This window comes from Motacilla alba, chromosome 2 (assembly GCF_015832195.1).
Source record: "Motacilla alba alba isolate MOTALB_02 chromosome 2, Motacilla_alba_V1.0_pri, whole genome shotgun sequence".
In the NCBI taxonomy this organism is placed as follows: domain Eukaryota; kingdom Metazoa; phylum Chordata; class Aves; order Passeriformes; family Motacillidae; genus Motacilla; species Motacilla alba.
In genome coordinates this window covers 15,630,316-15,647,580 of record NC_052017.1, presented here as the reverse complement: position 1 = coordinate 15,647,580, position 17,265 = coordinate 15,630,316, and the positions used below count along the sequence as shown (strand labels likewise).

Here is a 17,265-nt window from a genome sequence, read left to right as displayed (position 1 = left end):
TTATTTAACAACTTCCACCCCGCCAGAAACAGAGTTAAAACAAGGCTGTTTTGTTTTCACTGAGCAACAGTTTGGTCACTGGTTTACTAGATGGCGCTCAAAACATTTTTCCATATGCTCTTCTCAAAGAGAATCTGACTTAAATGTGATTTACCTTCACCAGTGAATGAAGGCTTTTTTCACCAAACATATCCCAGAGGAAGGTCAGGTCTTCCTGGCTGTCCACATGTGGCTGCAGCTGGGCTGGCAATGCAGCCAGCAGCTCGTACAGACCTATAAAATGAAAATAAAACACAAAGTGTGATCTAGGGTGATCTCATTAATTTCACTTAACAGTTCTGTGTAATTGGCTGCCTGGAGCATGTCATTTTAACTGAAGAGGGAGTCTGGAGTATCCAGCACAACATTAACATGTAGAACCAAAAGGAACATTTAGAAAAAAATTACTAAGAAACAAGTATTAGCAGGGTACTTTTTACCTTGTCACAGCTGTCAAGCTTCTACATCCATATATATTTACACAAGGTTATGCAGAAAATTCATAAAGGTTTTGAGAAAAGGACAAACCCAGAAAAAAGCATACATTCCTTTGCTTAATCGTTATTCCATTTCCCTTGATGTTAGCCAAAGAGTGAAATGAGTCATGCATAGGAAAAACTTCCTTAAAAGAACAGAAACTGGATAGGGTGGTCCATTAAAAAAAGGTTCGTGGTTTTTCTAAATATTTCTTGCTAATATATTGCTTAATATTTTTTTCAATCCTGTGTTCAGCAAGGATCCACAGCAATACAAAAGCACCTTCTCTGTTTTGCAGGATTAAATTTTTAAAAACAAAACCAACACAGTTTTCCCAGGCACACATGAACACAGAAATATTTCAGTAACATTTTTAATTTGCAGGTATTTGAGATTCTCTCTAGGGCTAAAGCAATTGCTGTTCTCAGTTATTTGTGGCACACCTCAGCAGCGGTCTCCGAGGGGCAGACAGTAGCACACTGTTCCACAGTAGCGTACAGCATAAAATATCCATCGTGCACACAGACCATCAAAGTGCTGTCCAAGAAATGTAGCAACAGTGTTTGCAGCAGTCCTCTTTAGGGAGGTAACCTGGCATGAGCTGATATCAATTCATAGCACATGTTTAATTTTCCAGTGGGATTACTTGGGGTAAAAAGGACAAAATGCCTTTTTCTCCTGTCTGCTGTCTACAAAAACACCAACAGTCTCCTGGGATCCAAGATACACGGTCCTGTTATTATTTTTAGTCTGAGTAAGTGCTGCTGTTCATCACAAGATCACATTTACAACATATTCTACTGGTAAAAGAACATTGTTGTAAATGACAGGTTACCTATTGTTATTATGTTTATTATCTCCCTGAAACTTATGATTTAGAATATTTAGAATATTTATCAGTAAACATAATTTCACAGCCTTTTCAGGCAGTACATATCCCTTTCAACATGGTATACAGCACCTTTGGGTTCTGATTATTTATATTTTCATCTTTTTACTGTCTCTTGGTAAAATATTCTGGGAAAAAAAACTTCTTTCCAGATCCATTCTTTTTGTGCTCCAAGCATTTTTTGGTGGTTGCCATTAATTTCTCTTAGAATCCTGCTTTTATTTAAATTTTTTCTTGTTTCTTCTTCAGAAATACTGCAAAAAGAAGATACAACTCAAACTACTACAATTTTGCAGACAGAAAAAAACACCATCAAGCTTTGCCTAGCAAGATACAATCACTGATTGAGGTGACAGCCAGAGAAAAGAGGTCTCAGTGGGACTTGTGGCTCCAACTTCCCAGATTATTAGAACTTCAGAATTTAGCAAAAATGGTTGTTTTATCACACAATTTATGAAAACAGCTTCATTCAGAAAATGAAAACATTCCTTTTTTTTCATTCAAAAAATTTTTAAAATTCTTTACACCTGGCCACTTTCATTACTGTAAATCAATTTACCTCAAAATAACCTGAAGGCTGTCAGAAAATGGAATAGAAATTTTCAACGTTACCTTGCACGGTGGCATAACTGCTTGGGGACAATTCCTGTGTGTCATTCAGAAGAAAGTTCAGACACTTCCCTCAAATAAAGGTGTGTAACAGAGTAAGCTTTCTTTTCCTTGATCCATCAGATCTGCTTAAATTCCACATGTAATCAACTATAAAAACTATTCTCTCCTTGTAACTTGCTCCTCAACACTTTGATAATCAAATCCCTAGTGAAAAATAAAATGAAAGTTTGTACTTCCTGATGGATTAACTATTGGTGACACAGGGAGAGACTGAATCAGCCCATAATGAGACTTTGGTTTTACACACAAAACTCCAGAGAAAAACCCCACCTGCCAGCACTCCAGGAAAGCCAAACCCTGCAGGTCCTTACACACATGAAGGTTTCACATCCAGCTCAAAAGTTGCTGTGAGCTTTACTCATTTGTAGAGCCCTGAATTGCCCCTTCCAGGGAAGCGCGTGTCCACGTTCCTAGTGCACTACTCTAGCTTCAACAGCACCCATCTGTGCAAATCCCCTGAGGAAGTGGAGACAATGAGACAGGTGCTGACTGATTTTATCCAGTATCATGGCCATGCTTCTAGTTCTTCCCTGCTTTGGCTCTAGAGTCCAGTGTTTACAGCTTTCAGCCAGAAGGAAATGAGATTCCATCCCTTCTCTGCAGCAGTGGAAGCTGAGGACTGTGCCATGCAGTGTGCTGGAGAACACCACGCTCTTGCTCTTCACATTCCTCCCTAAACTGAACACTGTGTAGCCAGGAATTAAAAAACAACTTCATTTAGGAGCCAATTAAAAATCAGGCAGAAGGAAGACTTAGTGTATTAACCTGGAGAGAACAGAAGACAAAGATCTAGAATACATCTAAAGTTAAATTTGTGTGATTATAGATCACCTGACTCAACTCCAGAAGGCAATGGCAGAAGAAGGTGGCAGCACCTCTACAGGCTTACCTTTCCTCTCGTTTCTTCTTGTTCCATCTGTGGTGCGTGGTACCACAGAATCAAAAATTTTCAAATGAGCATTCTGATTTTTATCTATTAAGAGATAAAGTAGGTGGATCTTCTACACACACCTCCAAGTAAAACATGATTTTTACTTGTGTCTAAATTACATGAAATGTATTGATGTTATTCATTCCACTGTGAAGAAACAGTGAAAATTGTGGCTGGCATGTGACTTTATCAGCACATGGCATATTAAAGAAAGTGCGTTTGTGATGTGAACAGGGACACAATAATTTGTCAAGTTTGTGTAAACTGGTAATGAAGTTGACACCACTATATTGTCCTAATTTTACTTACCAAATCTGAACAATTGTTACATACATCTTTCCTACACATGAAGGGCAGTAGCTCAAATCCTGCAGCCCTATAAGATCTCACTCTACAAAGATGCTACCATGCAGCAGTAGAAGTAATCTGAATTTCATAGTAGAGTGTTTCAGATCAACTTCAAACCTCCTGCAAAATTTCTAAGTAGTATCTCAGGTGGTTCTAGAAGTCAAAGCCAAAGGCCATGGGAAAAAAGTGCAAGTTTAACAATGGTTTAAGAAATGCCAGGCTGTTAAAAACAGATTTTTTAAATTGTTCCAGTAGCAATTATGTAGTGTGAAGGGATGCCACACTGAACACTTCTGAATATGATTAAAAAAAAATTAACTTTCCATAAGGTCATAGTGATAATCCCTAAAATACAGGTTGTTTGGCAAATTAAAAATGCATATTCATTGTATAAGGCCAGAGTGAGATGTACCAGCACCTCCAAGCGGAATGCTACCACTGCCTGCCAGGCCTTGATTGTGCTTTTGGTCTCAATTTTGACGTTTCCCACCTTCTTGAGTCATATGGCATGCTTGGACCTCACATTTTTTTGAAAGGTCCCACAATGTAAACAAACACAACCAAGACCTTTTTAAAAAATGTATCTAGAAGTTGTTTAAAAAAAAAATTAAAAGTCAAGAAAAAAATCCTGTTGTTTTTAAAGCCTGATGTTGGCACCACTGTGTGGGGAGTGTCTTGCAAAAAAATTTTTTTTTTGCTTTTATTATACATTGTCGGTACTCTACTCAGCTTCTTGGTGGTTTTTTAGTCTAGTTTGCCTAAGTTTAATCAGCATTCATATTCAAAAGGAATCATAAACCCATTCAAATTTACTACTATCAAAACACTTCAGGTGTCAAAAATCTGTAAACATGACTTACACAAGAAAAACTAATTTATTTTGATTTTTAAAAGTAGGTAATTTATTCCCAGAAGACCTGAGCATACATTAAAAAAAACTGTCAATGTCATTAAACATAGAGATGTAAGACAATTATGCAATTTTAAGAGGGGAAGTAAGTCTGGTTGTTCCTACAGCTCAGGGGGGAGGAACCCCAAGACCCATCACAATGCAATCACACCTAAAAGGATAAAAGATAAATTTCAACACACTGTGTTCTTTCAACACACTTAAGCAGTTACTGTCTTCAGAGCATCTTCACCTTTTTCTAAACTTAATTAATACAATTCAGTTTTATTTCATCTGAAGACCAAAATGTAGAATAATGCTAATTCCAATTTAAAAATGTGTACAGTAGATTTGCACCTGCAATCCGATTTAAGAGTAAGAAGCAATGGAAACCTTTTAAATCAGAAACAACAGGACATAAAAGATTTTTCCAGTTTTAGAAAATTGCTTCCTTTGTAGTGTTATATTCTACAGAAGACTGCTTGTTCCTAGGAGGAGAATAAATGGCTAAGCAATTGATTAAACTGTTCCCGTACTGAACCACTCACATTGCAGATTCCAGATGCTCTACATTCTTGACATCAGAATGGAAAAATTTACTGTTAGTCTAGAGAAATTTAATATCACCATTCTTGTCATATCCTTCATAGCTTCATTATTAGGACAAGTCTGTGGAAGCTATAAACTAGTGCTAAATGATAAAAAATATGGTCTCTGCGTTCCATCACTTTCTTACAAGAAAACACCAGCTTTGTTTTGGTAAGCGTAAGGAAAGAAATGGAAACATGGATGTGCCTTTGCTTTCATATGCTAATTAATTTCCTGAATTAGCATTCTGAACAATGATGCCAGGCTTCAAATCTAGAATTTTTACAGCAACTGAGGGATAATAAACACTAAAGAACATATATCTAAAGGCCCAGAACAACACTGTAAAAATTTATTGTATTAATAAAATGGGACAAACCAACCTTTAAATTTTCCACTTTGTCAAAGGTAAAATAATCAGCACCATTTGCTGCCATTTATAACAAGCTAACATTTTTTCACATTTGAACTGTACTTTACAGTTCTACAAAGGCTCAGACATTTGCCTTGCACACAACCAAGCATCATTGCAGTAGAAGCATTTATTCTGACATCCTTGCTGCTGAATAACAAAACAAGTCACTAACACCACATATTGAAAATTATTTCATTCTGAAATTTGAGATAAGTATTTAAGCACAGGTTCAAATAAAAACATATGCAGTATGTGTGCATACTAGGATGGACATACTGCACTGTCCTATCAGACTCCAGCTGTAAAAAGACCACTATGCGCTCAAATTTATGTGCTACAAATAATTCTTTTTTTATGTTCTCTTAAGTAATTCCACTGAATATATAGGCTTGCTGACACTACAAAAGTTAAAGAGTAACAATTTTCTCTGCAGAGCCAAATGGATTAACTCATTCCAGTAAGCACCTTTTTTAAATTTTGCAGTTTAGTATTTCTACAAAAAAAAATTTTCGAAGTACAGAACACCAAGTAACTACATTATGCACTTGTATAACTACAACATGCAAGTGATCAGCATCTTGGGAAAAATATCTGTTTTGATTTATTTGCTAATTCACAAAAATAAAGTAAAATGCTGAAATCCTTACATATGGCAGAGCAATAGAAATACCAATATAGTAAATTTTTTCTAATGAAAAAAAGAATTTTGCTGTGTCCTCAAAGAACACGACTGCATATTCATAAGGGCCATAGTATTTTAACTTAAAAGTCATGCCTAATTTTTATTCCTCAAAGCTACAGTAAATTTGTCAGCCTACCTTAAAACAATGTTATGACAGAAAATGTTGAACAAGTAATTATTTAAACCCATCACTTTAAAAAATATTATTTCCTTCAAAATGGAAAAGTATTTAGTTTTGGAACTTGGCTCCCAGAGCTAAAGAATACGCAGTTGTTTGAAACAGTTATTGGTCTTTTAGGATTTGTCTCAACATGTGCATTTCAGATTTAACATACCACATACCATCAACGTTCTGATGCAAGTTAAAGAGTTGATCTCTATCTGCATCCATACAGGGCAAGACTTGCTGCAAAGTTCCTGCTTGCATGGCTCATCAAAGCTGTTTCAAAATCAAACCCCCTCAAAAACGTACTTACTAGACACTGTGTCAACATGGATATTTTCAAAGTTCATAAAATGTACTTTTATGAGTATTCAAAAGTCCACCTTTTATCTGCAAGAATAACATATACATAAAACTGATTTAAAGTGACCCATCAAGGACAAATTAACAAGCAGCTTGTGGAAAACTCATACAAAAATTTTTTTCCTTTCTTTTTATTATTTTTTAATCCTGTCTCCTCCAATGAAGCCTGCTATGGCACCTTGAATAACCCTGACTAATTGACTGGTCCTTTCCATAGACATCAGCTTGGCAAGTCTTTGGTATTTCTATCTTGATCTTCATCAGCCCTAGAGGAGGCAATAGCAAGTACCTGGCAGGCAGTCAGGAAAGAACTCATTCCAGCACTAGGAAGGCACTGGGCACACTGGCCATGTTTTAACCCTTTAGTCACAGTTTACAAGGTTATAAGATTCTTGACACTGGGGAGGGGCAGCAAAGACTACTAAACATAGCATTTTACATCTGCAAAAGGAAGACAGAATATCTCATTAAGAGCTTGAAAAAAGACTTCTAACAATAGAAATCAACATTACTTTCAAATCAGTTGGGTCTAAGAATGATGGGAGCAGTCTTGGATTAGCACGTATCTCAACCTCTCATGGTCCAGATACATGCTAATCATGTATCTCATACAGGATATATCTGTCATGAGAGTAGAAGAAAAAGTCCTACAATCCTAGGCAGTACTGATGCCTGAAATCAAGTCAGTATATTATTTCAGTGTTATGATTCACTGTAGGACCTAGTTTAAGAATTAACACTCAAAACAAGCTATGCCATTACACAATCGGTCACATATATGCAGCCACATACACTTGATTTAAAAGTTTATAGAAGAATATAGGAATATGCACAAATTTAAAGAGTCAAGTATATTGACAGACTGAGAAAGTTGGGGCTGTTCAGTGTGGAGAAGATGAGTGTGCATAGAGACCTCCAACAAACTTCCAACACCTGAAGGGGGCCGACAAGGAAGGCTGGAGAGGAAGTCTTTGTCAGGAACTGTACTGACAGGACAAGCAGTAATGGTTCAAACTGAAAAGAGGGGAAATTTAGGTTTGTATGTGGAAGAAATTCTTTGAGGTGAGATTGGTGCGGCACTGGAACAGACTGCTCCCAGAAGCTGGGGCTGTCCCATCCTTGGCAGCATTCAAGGTGACGTTGGATGGGGCTCTGAGCAACCTGGCCTAGTGAAAGGCGTCCCTGCTTACAGCAGGGCGTTTGAAGTTAGATCATCTTTAAGGTCCCCTTCAGCCCAAACCATTCCATGATCCTACATAATCACCTTATTTTGAAAGTAAGTTTAGGAAAGTAAACTATTTGAAATAATTAAATTATTTCATCGTTTATCTGTAAATCTAATACATCGCTTTGAGGTGTTCTTTACGTGTGCTGCATTTTTTTTCCTAAATCAATGTGTTATTAAGAAAAAAAAAATCAATTTTGAACCCCTCTATTTCACAACAGGCAACTAACAGCTAGCAGGGAAGCTTCTCATTACCTCTTAGTAGTAATAAACTGCCTTCCCATTAATAGGTTCAATTCTTCTAAATGAGGCAGGATTTGATGTGATATTGGGCTGAGAAGCCACAGAACTTTCCATTAAATGCACACAGTATGCAGGCTCTGCTGGCTAACCTGGATGCTGGCACAGCTACACTCGAGGGGACAGCAGAGCAGCCTGCTCCCAGCAAAGGACACCCACTGTCACTAGAACTGTCAACGGCCCGTGTGCTGCAGCTTTCAGCCCAACCAACAGAACCACATACAACAGAGCCTCTGCTCAGAAACATACAGGCGATTGTGCCTTCACATTTACTACAAAACTAGACACTGCTCACCAAACAAAAAATGTGGGTAAAATTGTTTCAGCTGCCAGACCATTTAAATTAATGTGTCCAAAAACTGTACATTTTAAAGAGTTTACCAGCAGTAAATATACTTACACACATTTTCTGATTCCACACTACTGAATCAGTCTAGCAATATTAACACAAAACAGAACATTTTAGAGAAATTTCATTTCACTTTGAACTAATTTTCCAAGTCATCACAAATATGTTGATACCAAAATAAATATCCTTTCCAACAGCAGCAAGTTGTGTTTTTAAAAATTAAATCAGATAGCAATTAAAGCTAGCCATACATCTCATATTTTCCCAAATCTTTCAAATTAATGTTATCCTAAAAGCCATTTAATGCCTCTGGCAGATGGAGACGGGGAGAAATCAAGAATGCAAGGATAAAATATTGGCTCTGTTTATTAATTCAGTATAAATTTTGCCTTGGCTGTCACATCCATTTTCATGAATATCTGGCCATAGCTAAGCATCTCAACATGCTGAGGAATTAAAGCAGCTTTGAAATTGTGATGCAGCCAAAGGATTTACATACCAAACTTGCTGCAGCACACCTATAACACCTATACCTAAAGTTATAACCAAAGGTGTAAAGCAGGCAAGTGAAGGCTTTCCCTCTGCTCTGTTTCCACCACAGGACACCAGTGGGGAAGTAAAGGCAGTTTGGAGCAGTAACCAATGACCCTGCAAGCCTTTGCCCTGGCAGCCTTCAACAGAAGAACAACTCCCAGAAAACCTTCCTTCACAGCTCTCTTAAATTCCTTTTCTCTTCATCTCATAACAATGAGATGGACAGATCTTTGGCCACCATTTTTTGTTGCTGCATTCTTTAAACAGGCTGTAAAAATAGAACTCGCTGATTTCTATCTTCCTCCAAATCCTGAAAATTGTGTTAAAAGGCTAAAATTAAAATTTTAGCACATCAGATTAATTTGTCCTTCTTCCACTACTGATGTTTTTGGTGCCCCCCTTTCAGCTTAGCCAACTACTCAGCTTTTTCTTCATATTATTACTTTTTTCTCCACCTTTTAATCATTTTTCTTATCAAATCCTCTTAGAAAACATCATGTTGAAACTGACAAGTGGATCAAAATGCATTAATAAAATAGTAAATAAAGAGAAGACATCTATATGAAAACAATAAAAGCAAGAGAGCTTCTTTTTCAGGTGCCTACAAAATCATCTTTGAACTTCACATTGCTTGCAGTGGTCTCTGACCACTGGGAAGTCAATCCATATGAAGTATCCTAGCAAAATATTTCTACCAGCATTCAGCACATCCACATCAACAGCATGCAGCTTCAGAGGTCGAGATTAATTCAAAAGAATCACAGAGTACACTACTGTAAATGCATTTTGGAAAAATACCTAACATTTAGAACAGATTTCACATATCTATTTAGTATTATTACAAAACAGAGACGAAAAGACGAAAACCAGGAATATTTTAAAGGCCATATGAACTTAAAATTTTGTTAGTAACAAATGTGGGGTTTTTAAAATTAAAAACCTAATATGTATTCGCTTTTGCAGCCTTATAATACTTAGAAAACTCCACTATCTGGCACCGTGCTCGCTCCTTTATGTGCTCAAGGAGAAACTAATATAAGCCCTTGCACATTTTCTCTTTCTATAATTTACAATATTCAGATCCAAGAACTGCTTCTGACTTGTATTTTTCATTGTATATAAGGAATCTCACACAGCTTTATTTGGTACCTAAGCTTGGCCCATAAATGTGATTTTCCTGCTGACAACACATGAAACGAAAACATGAAGTCTGCTTTGCACATTCATGCACTGCTTTTTGAGAACAAACAGAAAAGCATTTTTAAGCTTGCCAGTTAAGCAAGCTTGATACAGTGTTGGGAGGAAAGAAATCTGCAACAAGTTAACGATGTTTTTCACATTAGAACAACACTTAAAGCATAATGATGTCATCTTGGCTCCATCAAAGTCAGCAACAAAGCTGCCATCTACTACAGCGAAGCCAGAATTGCAATTTTACACCTTCCTAAATATAGCAGATAAGTGAACGCCAGATCTCACAGATTTCCTTTACCTGCAAAAACACAAATCTTCTTGTTCAGTCTTCAAAAAATCTGTTTGGTGGGCTTGCACACAGGGAGCAAGCAGGCTTTCGCAAAACAGAAACTTGAAAGCTTTTGATCCAGCCTGAGGCATGAGCTCAGCCTTCCACTCACCCTGGTAGCGTTAAGGTAACTTTGACTTGACACTGACAGGACCATAAACCTTAAGGGTCACACAGATGTCCTACACAATGAGCAGCTTTTCTATTATTATTATTATTATTATTATAATTATTATTATTATTATTATTATTATTATATAAAAATATGTTTTCTATATGGCTAATGGAGAGTGCAAGAGAAAGAAGCATCTGCACGTAAGCCTTTGTACTCTGTCTTTAGGTTAGTGAAGCCAGATCAATCTGGTAAGGTGTAAGATTAAATTAAAAGTCACTATATCGATCTGAATAAATTAAAACAAACTTTTTTTTTTAAAGATTGAAAATAGTGTAGCCATGATTTTATTTATCATAGCTTAAAGGCTGGTAAATGCCCCCCAAAACAGATTTAAAAGGCATGGCTTGTGTTCAGAAGAATATATAGGTTAAAACATGGAAAGACAAAAGCAAGCATATGAAGAATGTGTGTGAAGAAAGCAGCTGCAAGTACATGGAGCCACTTCTAATAAAAGCTGTTGACAAAGTAAAAGCAAAGTAAAATGAACACAGTCAGATAAACATTTAGTCTCATCAAATACAGCCCATCATGAACACAATCCTATTTTTGCCAGTGAACTGATACTTCAGACTATATAAAAACATTTTGAATCATTAATGTCCCCATACTGGTGACTGAATACCCAGTGGCCCATGACAGGGCAACTTTCAATATTCACAAATGATGCATTTCTATTTACAAGCCCTCACGGAACGCTTTCATTTGGTTTTAAATCCAGGTTTACTTTCACTTCACCCAGCATCTAACAGACACAAAAATAGGTTAGGCTGCACTTTGTCTGACTGTATTTACAAAAGAGAGTCTTAGCAAACAGGCTGAGCAGGGTTATGTCCCTATCCTAAAGGTCCCACTAAGTGACTTGCCAAGTCCTCAGTGCCCCAAACAGGGAAGTTTCAACTTGTCACATGTCACAATACCAGTCTGTGCAGGCAGGGTGAGAGGAAGACTGCTTACCCACACAGGAAGAACAGAGGTAGGAAAAAATTTATGCAAATCACTACTTTTTAATCTAAGAGTGAGAGTAACAGCAGAAAAACAGGACTCCAGTTAGAAACCACCTGTATCATAGCCAGGGTAGAAAGCACAGTTTGATGCAACCATCCCAAAAATACTTAAGTGCATACCAGCCCAATCAGGAAGTATTGTAAAGAAAGTGGAAGAAAAAAAAAATCCTCTTTTCACTCCAAATGCAAACTTTTATTTAGAGAAACAACTTATAACTTGAAGCAGAAAAAAAAAAAGGACTTAACACACAGTATTATTTAACAGCAAGATATTAACGGCATGTATCATGTTTTACTATACATTTCATGGGACAATGGAGTTTTAACACAGATCTTAATTATTAAAGGTATGTTTGCATCATCATGTGGATTAAATAGCACAGTTACACATGCTTAGAGGCATTTTAACACATAATATTTCAAAATTAGGATTATCTTCTACTTTTTGAAGTCCTTCTCCTTCTTTATTCAGAAAGTACAAGACTATTACTTCTGGACATATTACAATCTTTAAAAATAAACAAGTAATAGCTTAAAAATTAAGGAAGGTTTTGAAAGGACACAAAAGAGTGCATGATAAAGAAAGCAAAGGACCAGAGTGGAAAATTAGCCCAGAGTAGACCCTGACACATCTTCCAAAACTCAGCTTTAGCATACTAACAGCTTCAACTCACTCATTTCCATGAGGAGAGGGAGAGAAAAGAAAGGTATGCAGAGATAGGGTTTGGCAAAGTCATAGTCAAATCCCTCAAACACAGAAATAGGGAGACAAAAAAAAGCATCTAAAACCAAACAACTCTCCTTCCCCATGGCAACAAATAAACAGACGCACACCCTAATTGTAAAGATTAATATTGTCATCTAGAATAAATTTTATGTGTAGGGAAAAAAAATCACTGCCCTGTACAGTCTACTAAAAATAAGAATCAAATGCAGTTCCTTATATACATACTTAAACATATTTTTTTTGATTCCTGGCTTGAAATGTCCCTCCTAATTTTCCAAATCCTTCTGTTACTTCTTGTGCATAAAACTATGTGGCACAGGGTTGGAAAGCAGAGATCTTGTATTGTATTGTAACCTCAGCTGGATCACCCTTTTTTAACAAACACTCTTAAGCAAAAATACTAACTTTAGTTACCCCAAACAGAGGGACAAAAATACTGTCAGAGAGAGAGAATTCAGGATAACAAGAAGATGAAATTTAACCTTTGAATATAACCTACTATTGCCACAAAGAAGGTGAAAACTATGGAAAGCTACAAATCTGCAATCCTACTGCCAGCAGTCAGTGACAGGAACTGGGCTCTGACGTGGAAGGCAAGTGAAGGAACTGAACTTGAGACAGTATTTTTCTTCTCCTAATTTGTTATAGAGTGGTCAAAACGGAATAGTCTGTGTTCAGAAATAACTCCACTGATAACTGTAATTCACAGAGGGGATAGTCTAGACTGCTGCAAATATTAAGGCATGCATGATATCATCATCTTTTTTTTTCCCTCCTCCTCCTTTTTCAAGTTAACATTGTAGGAACCATGCTCAGAGGTGAATCCAAATTCTTCAGATCCATCTACAATATATGTTTGGATCTGTTCTTTTTAGGAGGTTGGGGATGGAGGGGAAATAGGTTGTGGTGGAACTTTTCAAAATTAATATATTTTATCTGTGGTGTTTCATGTATCTAAATTAACTTCAGGGAGAAAAGGTTATGTTTTAAGTCTTAAATTAAAAATCTGGTGAGACCATAATTAATTATCTTCCTTGAAATACAGACTTAACAAATAAGATGTGGAGGAAGCACGGCCCCTCCTTGGCCTGCGTACCTGTGTCACTTCCAGATCCAGTTGATAACGCTGGCATGATTTAGTCTGCAGAGCCTCACGCAGAAACCTCAAACCAGCACTGCAGCCAGAAGGCAGAAGTTTATTTCAGTTTAACTGCTAGCAGCCAAGTTGTCTACAAAGATTTATATTATCTCCCAGCTTCTCCTAGAAAGAACAGAAATAAAATTTTACAATTAAGAACATTGTTAAATGGTATATTACTGCAGCTAATCAAATCCAATGATTATCATGAAATAAGCTTTTACTTAAGATTCTCAAAACCAAGCACTAGACATTTATTTATGACTGTTAAGATTTTTGTTTCCTCCAGGTGAAATGAGTTTTGTTTTCTTCAGTCTGGCCTTTAATCCCATTCTGCATTAAGGATAATTTAACACATTTCTCTTGCGTAAATTATACTCTTTAACTGCAGCATGTCAGGCATTTTGGAAATAAAGTCTAGGGGTATTTTATTAAAACTGTGAATAATTGAGGTCATTCAAATTTTTCTACTACTTATCTCAGGGAAATAAAATTGCTTACTGGCACGGTAATTTATTCAGTGTTTCTATTTAACCTCTTTTCAATTGTTTTCAGGTCATTTAAAATTTTTGTTTGCAATCTGGAAATATAATCTAAATGTTAACTGAAGCTGTAAAAAGTAGGACTGGAGCAAATACTTTTCTAAGGTAAATAGCAGTTTGCTTCATGGAGTTGATGGAGCCATTACCATGTAAGGAATTTTTCTGTGATTCATTATGACAAAGTCAGTGGTTTTTTAACACATATTTTGTAATAATTGTACAGGTCTACTGATAGTAAATTTTGGGTCTCTCTTTCAACCACTTTTTGAGAAAAATTCAGAGTACATGTAACAAAAATTAAAATTGATTTCAAATAGAAGTGAACGCATTTGTATTCGAGTATGTTAAAATATGAAACTGGAATGCAAACGTACGAAAAGAAATTCCAAGTTAAGACAGCAAATGTCTACTTAGAGTGGGGCAGGGATTGATGTGTTTGCAGGGAGAAGGAAAGGAGAGGGGGAAGTAGAAGCTACTAGAAAATAAGGATTTTTTTTCCAGATTTCAGTAAACAAAAAGGATCCTTGAAGAAAGAAAGCAGCATAGTTCTGCTTTAGCAAAAGAAAATAAACAAATAGAAGAGCATTTTGCTGCTGCTATTGCTGGTTTGGGTTTTGTTGATTTTTTTAAAACACATTCATATTAATCAGAATGACTTTTGAAGTCATGTTGGCTCTTAAAGTGCATATTTTGGACCCATTTTAACTTGGCAACAGTCTTGTGGAAGAGTGATATACAGGTGCTGTAAACAAGTGTATGCTGTTCAAAATTTTGTTTTTCACTGAAAAAAATCCCCACATGGCTAAAAATATTGTAGAATACTAAGGGCCATCCACAAGATTTTGTTTAATAAGTTTTAAAGCGATTATTAGATATAAATTAGCCGTTCACTTGTCCCCAGGCATAAACCTACAGTTCAAACAGTCTGGCAGGTTTTTTTAAGTACGGGGGTTTTTTAAGTCCCCTAGGCATTTACCCAGTGAATCTGGGTGGTTTGGTTAAGAAGGAAAATACAGCAGAAGTTACCTCCCTGGACAACTTCTTCTGTGATGAAAACAACCAAATAAAAACCTAAAAGCTTATCTATTAAGATTGTTTAGGGTTTTAGAATTTTTTTTAATTTTAGAAGTTTATGAAGGAAAGAAGTTTTCTGTAAAAAAAATCAGCTAAAAAAATATTTTGACATTCATCAAATCAGCAGAAAAGTCCATTAACTTAAAATTTAAAGCACGGATAAGGAAATTAAGTATTCCAGAGTGAAAGCTCATCTTATGATGACAAGAGCTGTAAAACATCTATATGTGAAGCTAGCCAGGGTGCAGTTTAAAAGAGGAAAAAAAAAAAAGACATCATAGCCAAGGACACATTGTACCAATTAGGATGGAACATATTCACTTTACATTAATTCTGCTTGTTTTCTGTTTAACGCATAAAGAAAGAGTCCTGTCCCAAACTCAGTGACAGTCCCCAGCGCGAGCACACCCCAGCAGCCGTATGAAGGAGAGAGGCAATTTTACTCTAACACGTGTAAGAAACTGGTTAAACAAAATTATCAATTACTAATGAAACAACTTTGATTCATATGCATCTTAAAGTACTTTCATCTGTTAAAAAGAAAGCAAAACAAAACAGGAAAAAACCAAAACCAACGAAACAAGGTGTTCTCATTATAAGCACATTACTATTAACCAGAAATTCAGGTTCCTTAAAAAGAGTTCACTGCAAAACGCAGAAAATCTTGTTGATCTACATATATGCAATGTATTTCAACTCCATCAGTTTCTTTATTTTTCTTTATTTCACAGTAAATCATTCAGTACAAAAAAAAAAATAAGCTCCTCATTATTTAAGAAACCTATATACAGCATAAAGTTATTGCCCCCTGATCCTAAATATCTATTAATGAAAAATAAATGACCTGATGAAATCCTTACCAGTAAAATGCTTAATATTTTGCTGGACTGGGATGGAGTTTTTTTTTTCCTAACGTGCAAATTAAGCTACATTTTTGCAGTGATGATGCTATTTTCTTTGGCTCACTTCATTTAAAATGCTTTGGAAGTTTTTGCCGGAGCCCAGCCATAGGCATTGCTGACTGCTGTATGGAATCGATTTGCTGCAACACAGAAATACCAGCTGTTACAGTATGTCCTGAGAGGGATTACCGAATATTCCTAAATTGAAGTTCAATCCATCTTTCCATAAAAATTAGGAGCCAGGGCCAGGAACGTAACAGCAGTATCAAGTGCACCTGAGGCATTTACAATACCCAGCAGAACTGTTACAACCAGCCTTTAAAATGGGCTTATTTTTGAAATTTCATTATTCCAGTTGTACCTTGCTTCTATAGCTCGCACCGTATCGGGTTCTGCTGGCACCCGCCGCGGGGAAACAGCGGCGCCCGCCCGGCCCCTCGCGGCCCCTCACGGCTCCCGCCTGACCCCTGGCGGCCGCGGGGGGCGCCGCGCCCGCCCCGCTCCCCACACGCTGCGGGCAGGAGCCCCTCGCCGGGCAACACGTGTCTTGCTCGCTTCTGCTTTTAATTATTTGAATAAAAATGGATTAAGATGAAATAACAAAACGCATAATTTTAATTGTTCCTGCCTGTGTTTATCTGCGTAATGAAAGACATCTTTATTTGAAGGCGTTCTGGTTGAACGGCAGGTGTTGGGGAAAAATATAAGCCTCGGCTGTAAAAAGCACAGAAATGCTCCCGTGTTCCAACAGCTCCCACACACTGCAGGGTCATCAAGCCAGACACAGCTCTGGTCACCGTCACCACCAAGGTCATTACAGTGACATCACTCACCAGGGTGACGAGCCCTGGTTACACAAGGCCAGGAGTGGGGCAGAAGCCTCCCAGAAGCACCGTCCAAAACTGCAAAATTTTAGAATTAAAGCCCTCCAAGGGAACCATTTTTCTGCATATCCCATATGTAAGAGAGGCCCCTTAGCAAAGGATGAGGGATAAATCTTGTTTGCAATCACTCGTGTTGTGAATACAGGACTGGTAAGTAAAGGCAGAGGTCAGGCAGATAAAGCAAGCAGGTGGGAGGCAACTGTAGAGTGCCAAGATGAATGGCCTTCCACGTAATTTCAGCTTTAGTAGCTTCCTTCTAGCATCCTCTATTACTTTTGAATTGAAGTGACTCCATCAGTCATGCATACACTTCATTTCAGTCAAGTTCATTTTTCAAGAAAAGATGAGGTAGAAAAGCTAATTCAAATTTGTACTTATGGCAAGCACCATGCAGCTGGAGACAGAACACATAAAGTCTTGGTTCTACCTCAGA

General features: G+C 37.0%; 1 protein-coding gene across 6 annotated transcripts in view; it reads right to left on the bottom strand.

The window, feature by feature from the left end:
* Window positions 1-17,265, bottom strand: part of MPP7 (membrane palmitoylated protein 7) — a 147,728-nt gene that overhangs the window by 92,934 nt on the left and 37,529 nt on the right. For all 6 annotated transcript variants that reach the window (XM_038162943.1, XM_038162961.1, XM_038162976.1 and 3 more), the window contains exons 3-4: window positions 13,389-13,553; window positions 155-273 (exon numbers count right to left, since the gene is read on the bottom strand). In XM_038162943.1, the coding sequence (XP_038018871.1) occupies window positions 155-273; window positions 13,389-13,425 (156 nt within the window). In that variant the 5' untranslated portion in view covers window positions 13,426-13,553. The remainder of the gene's footprint in view (window positions 1-154; window positions 274-13,388; window positions 13,554-17,265) is intronic.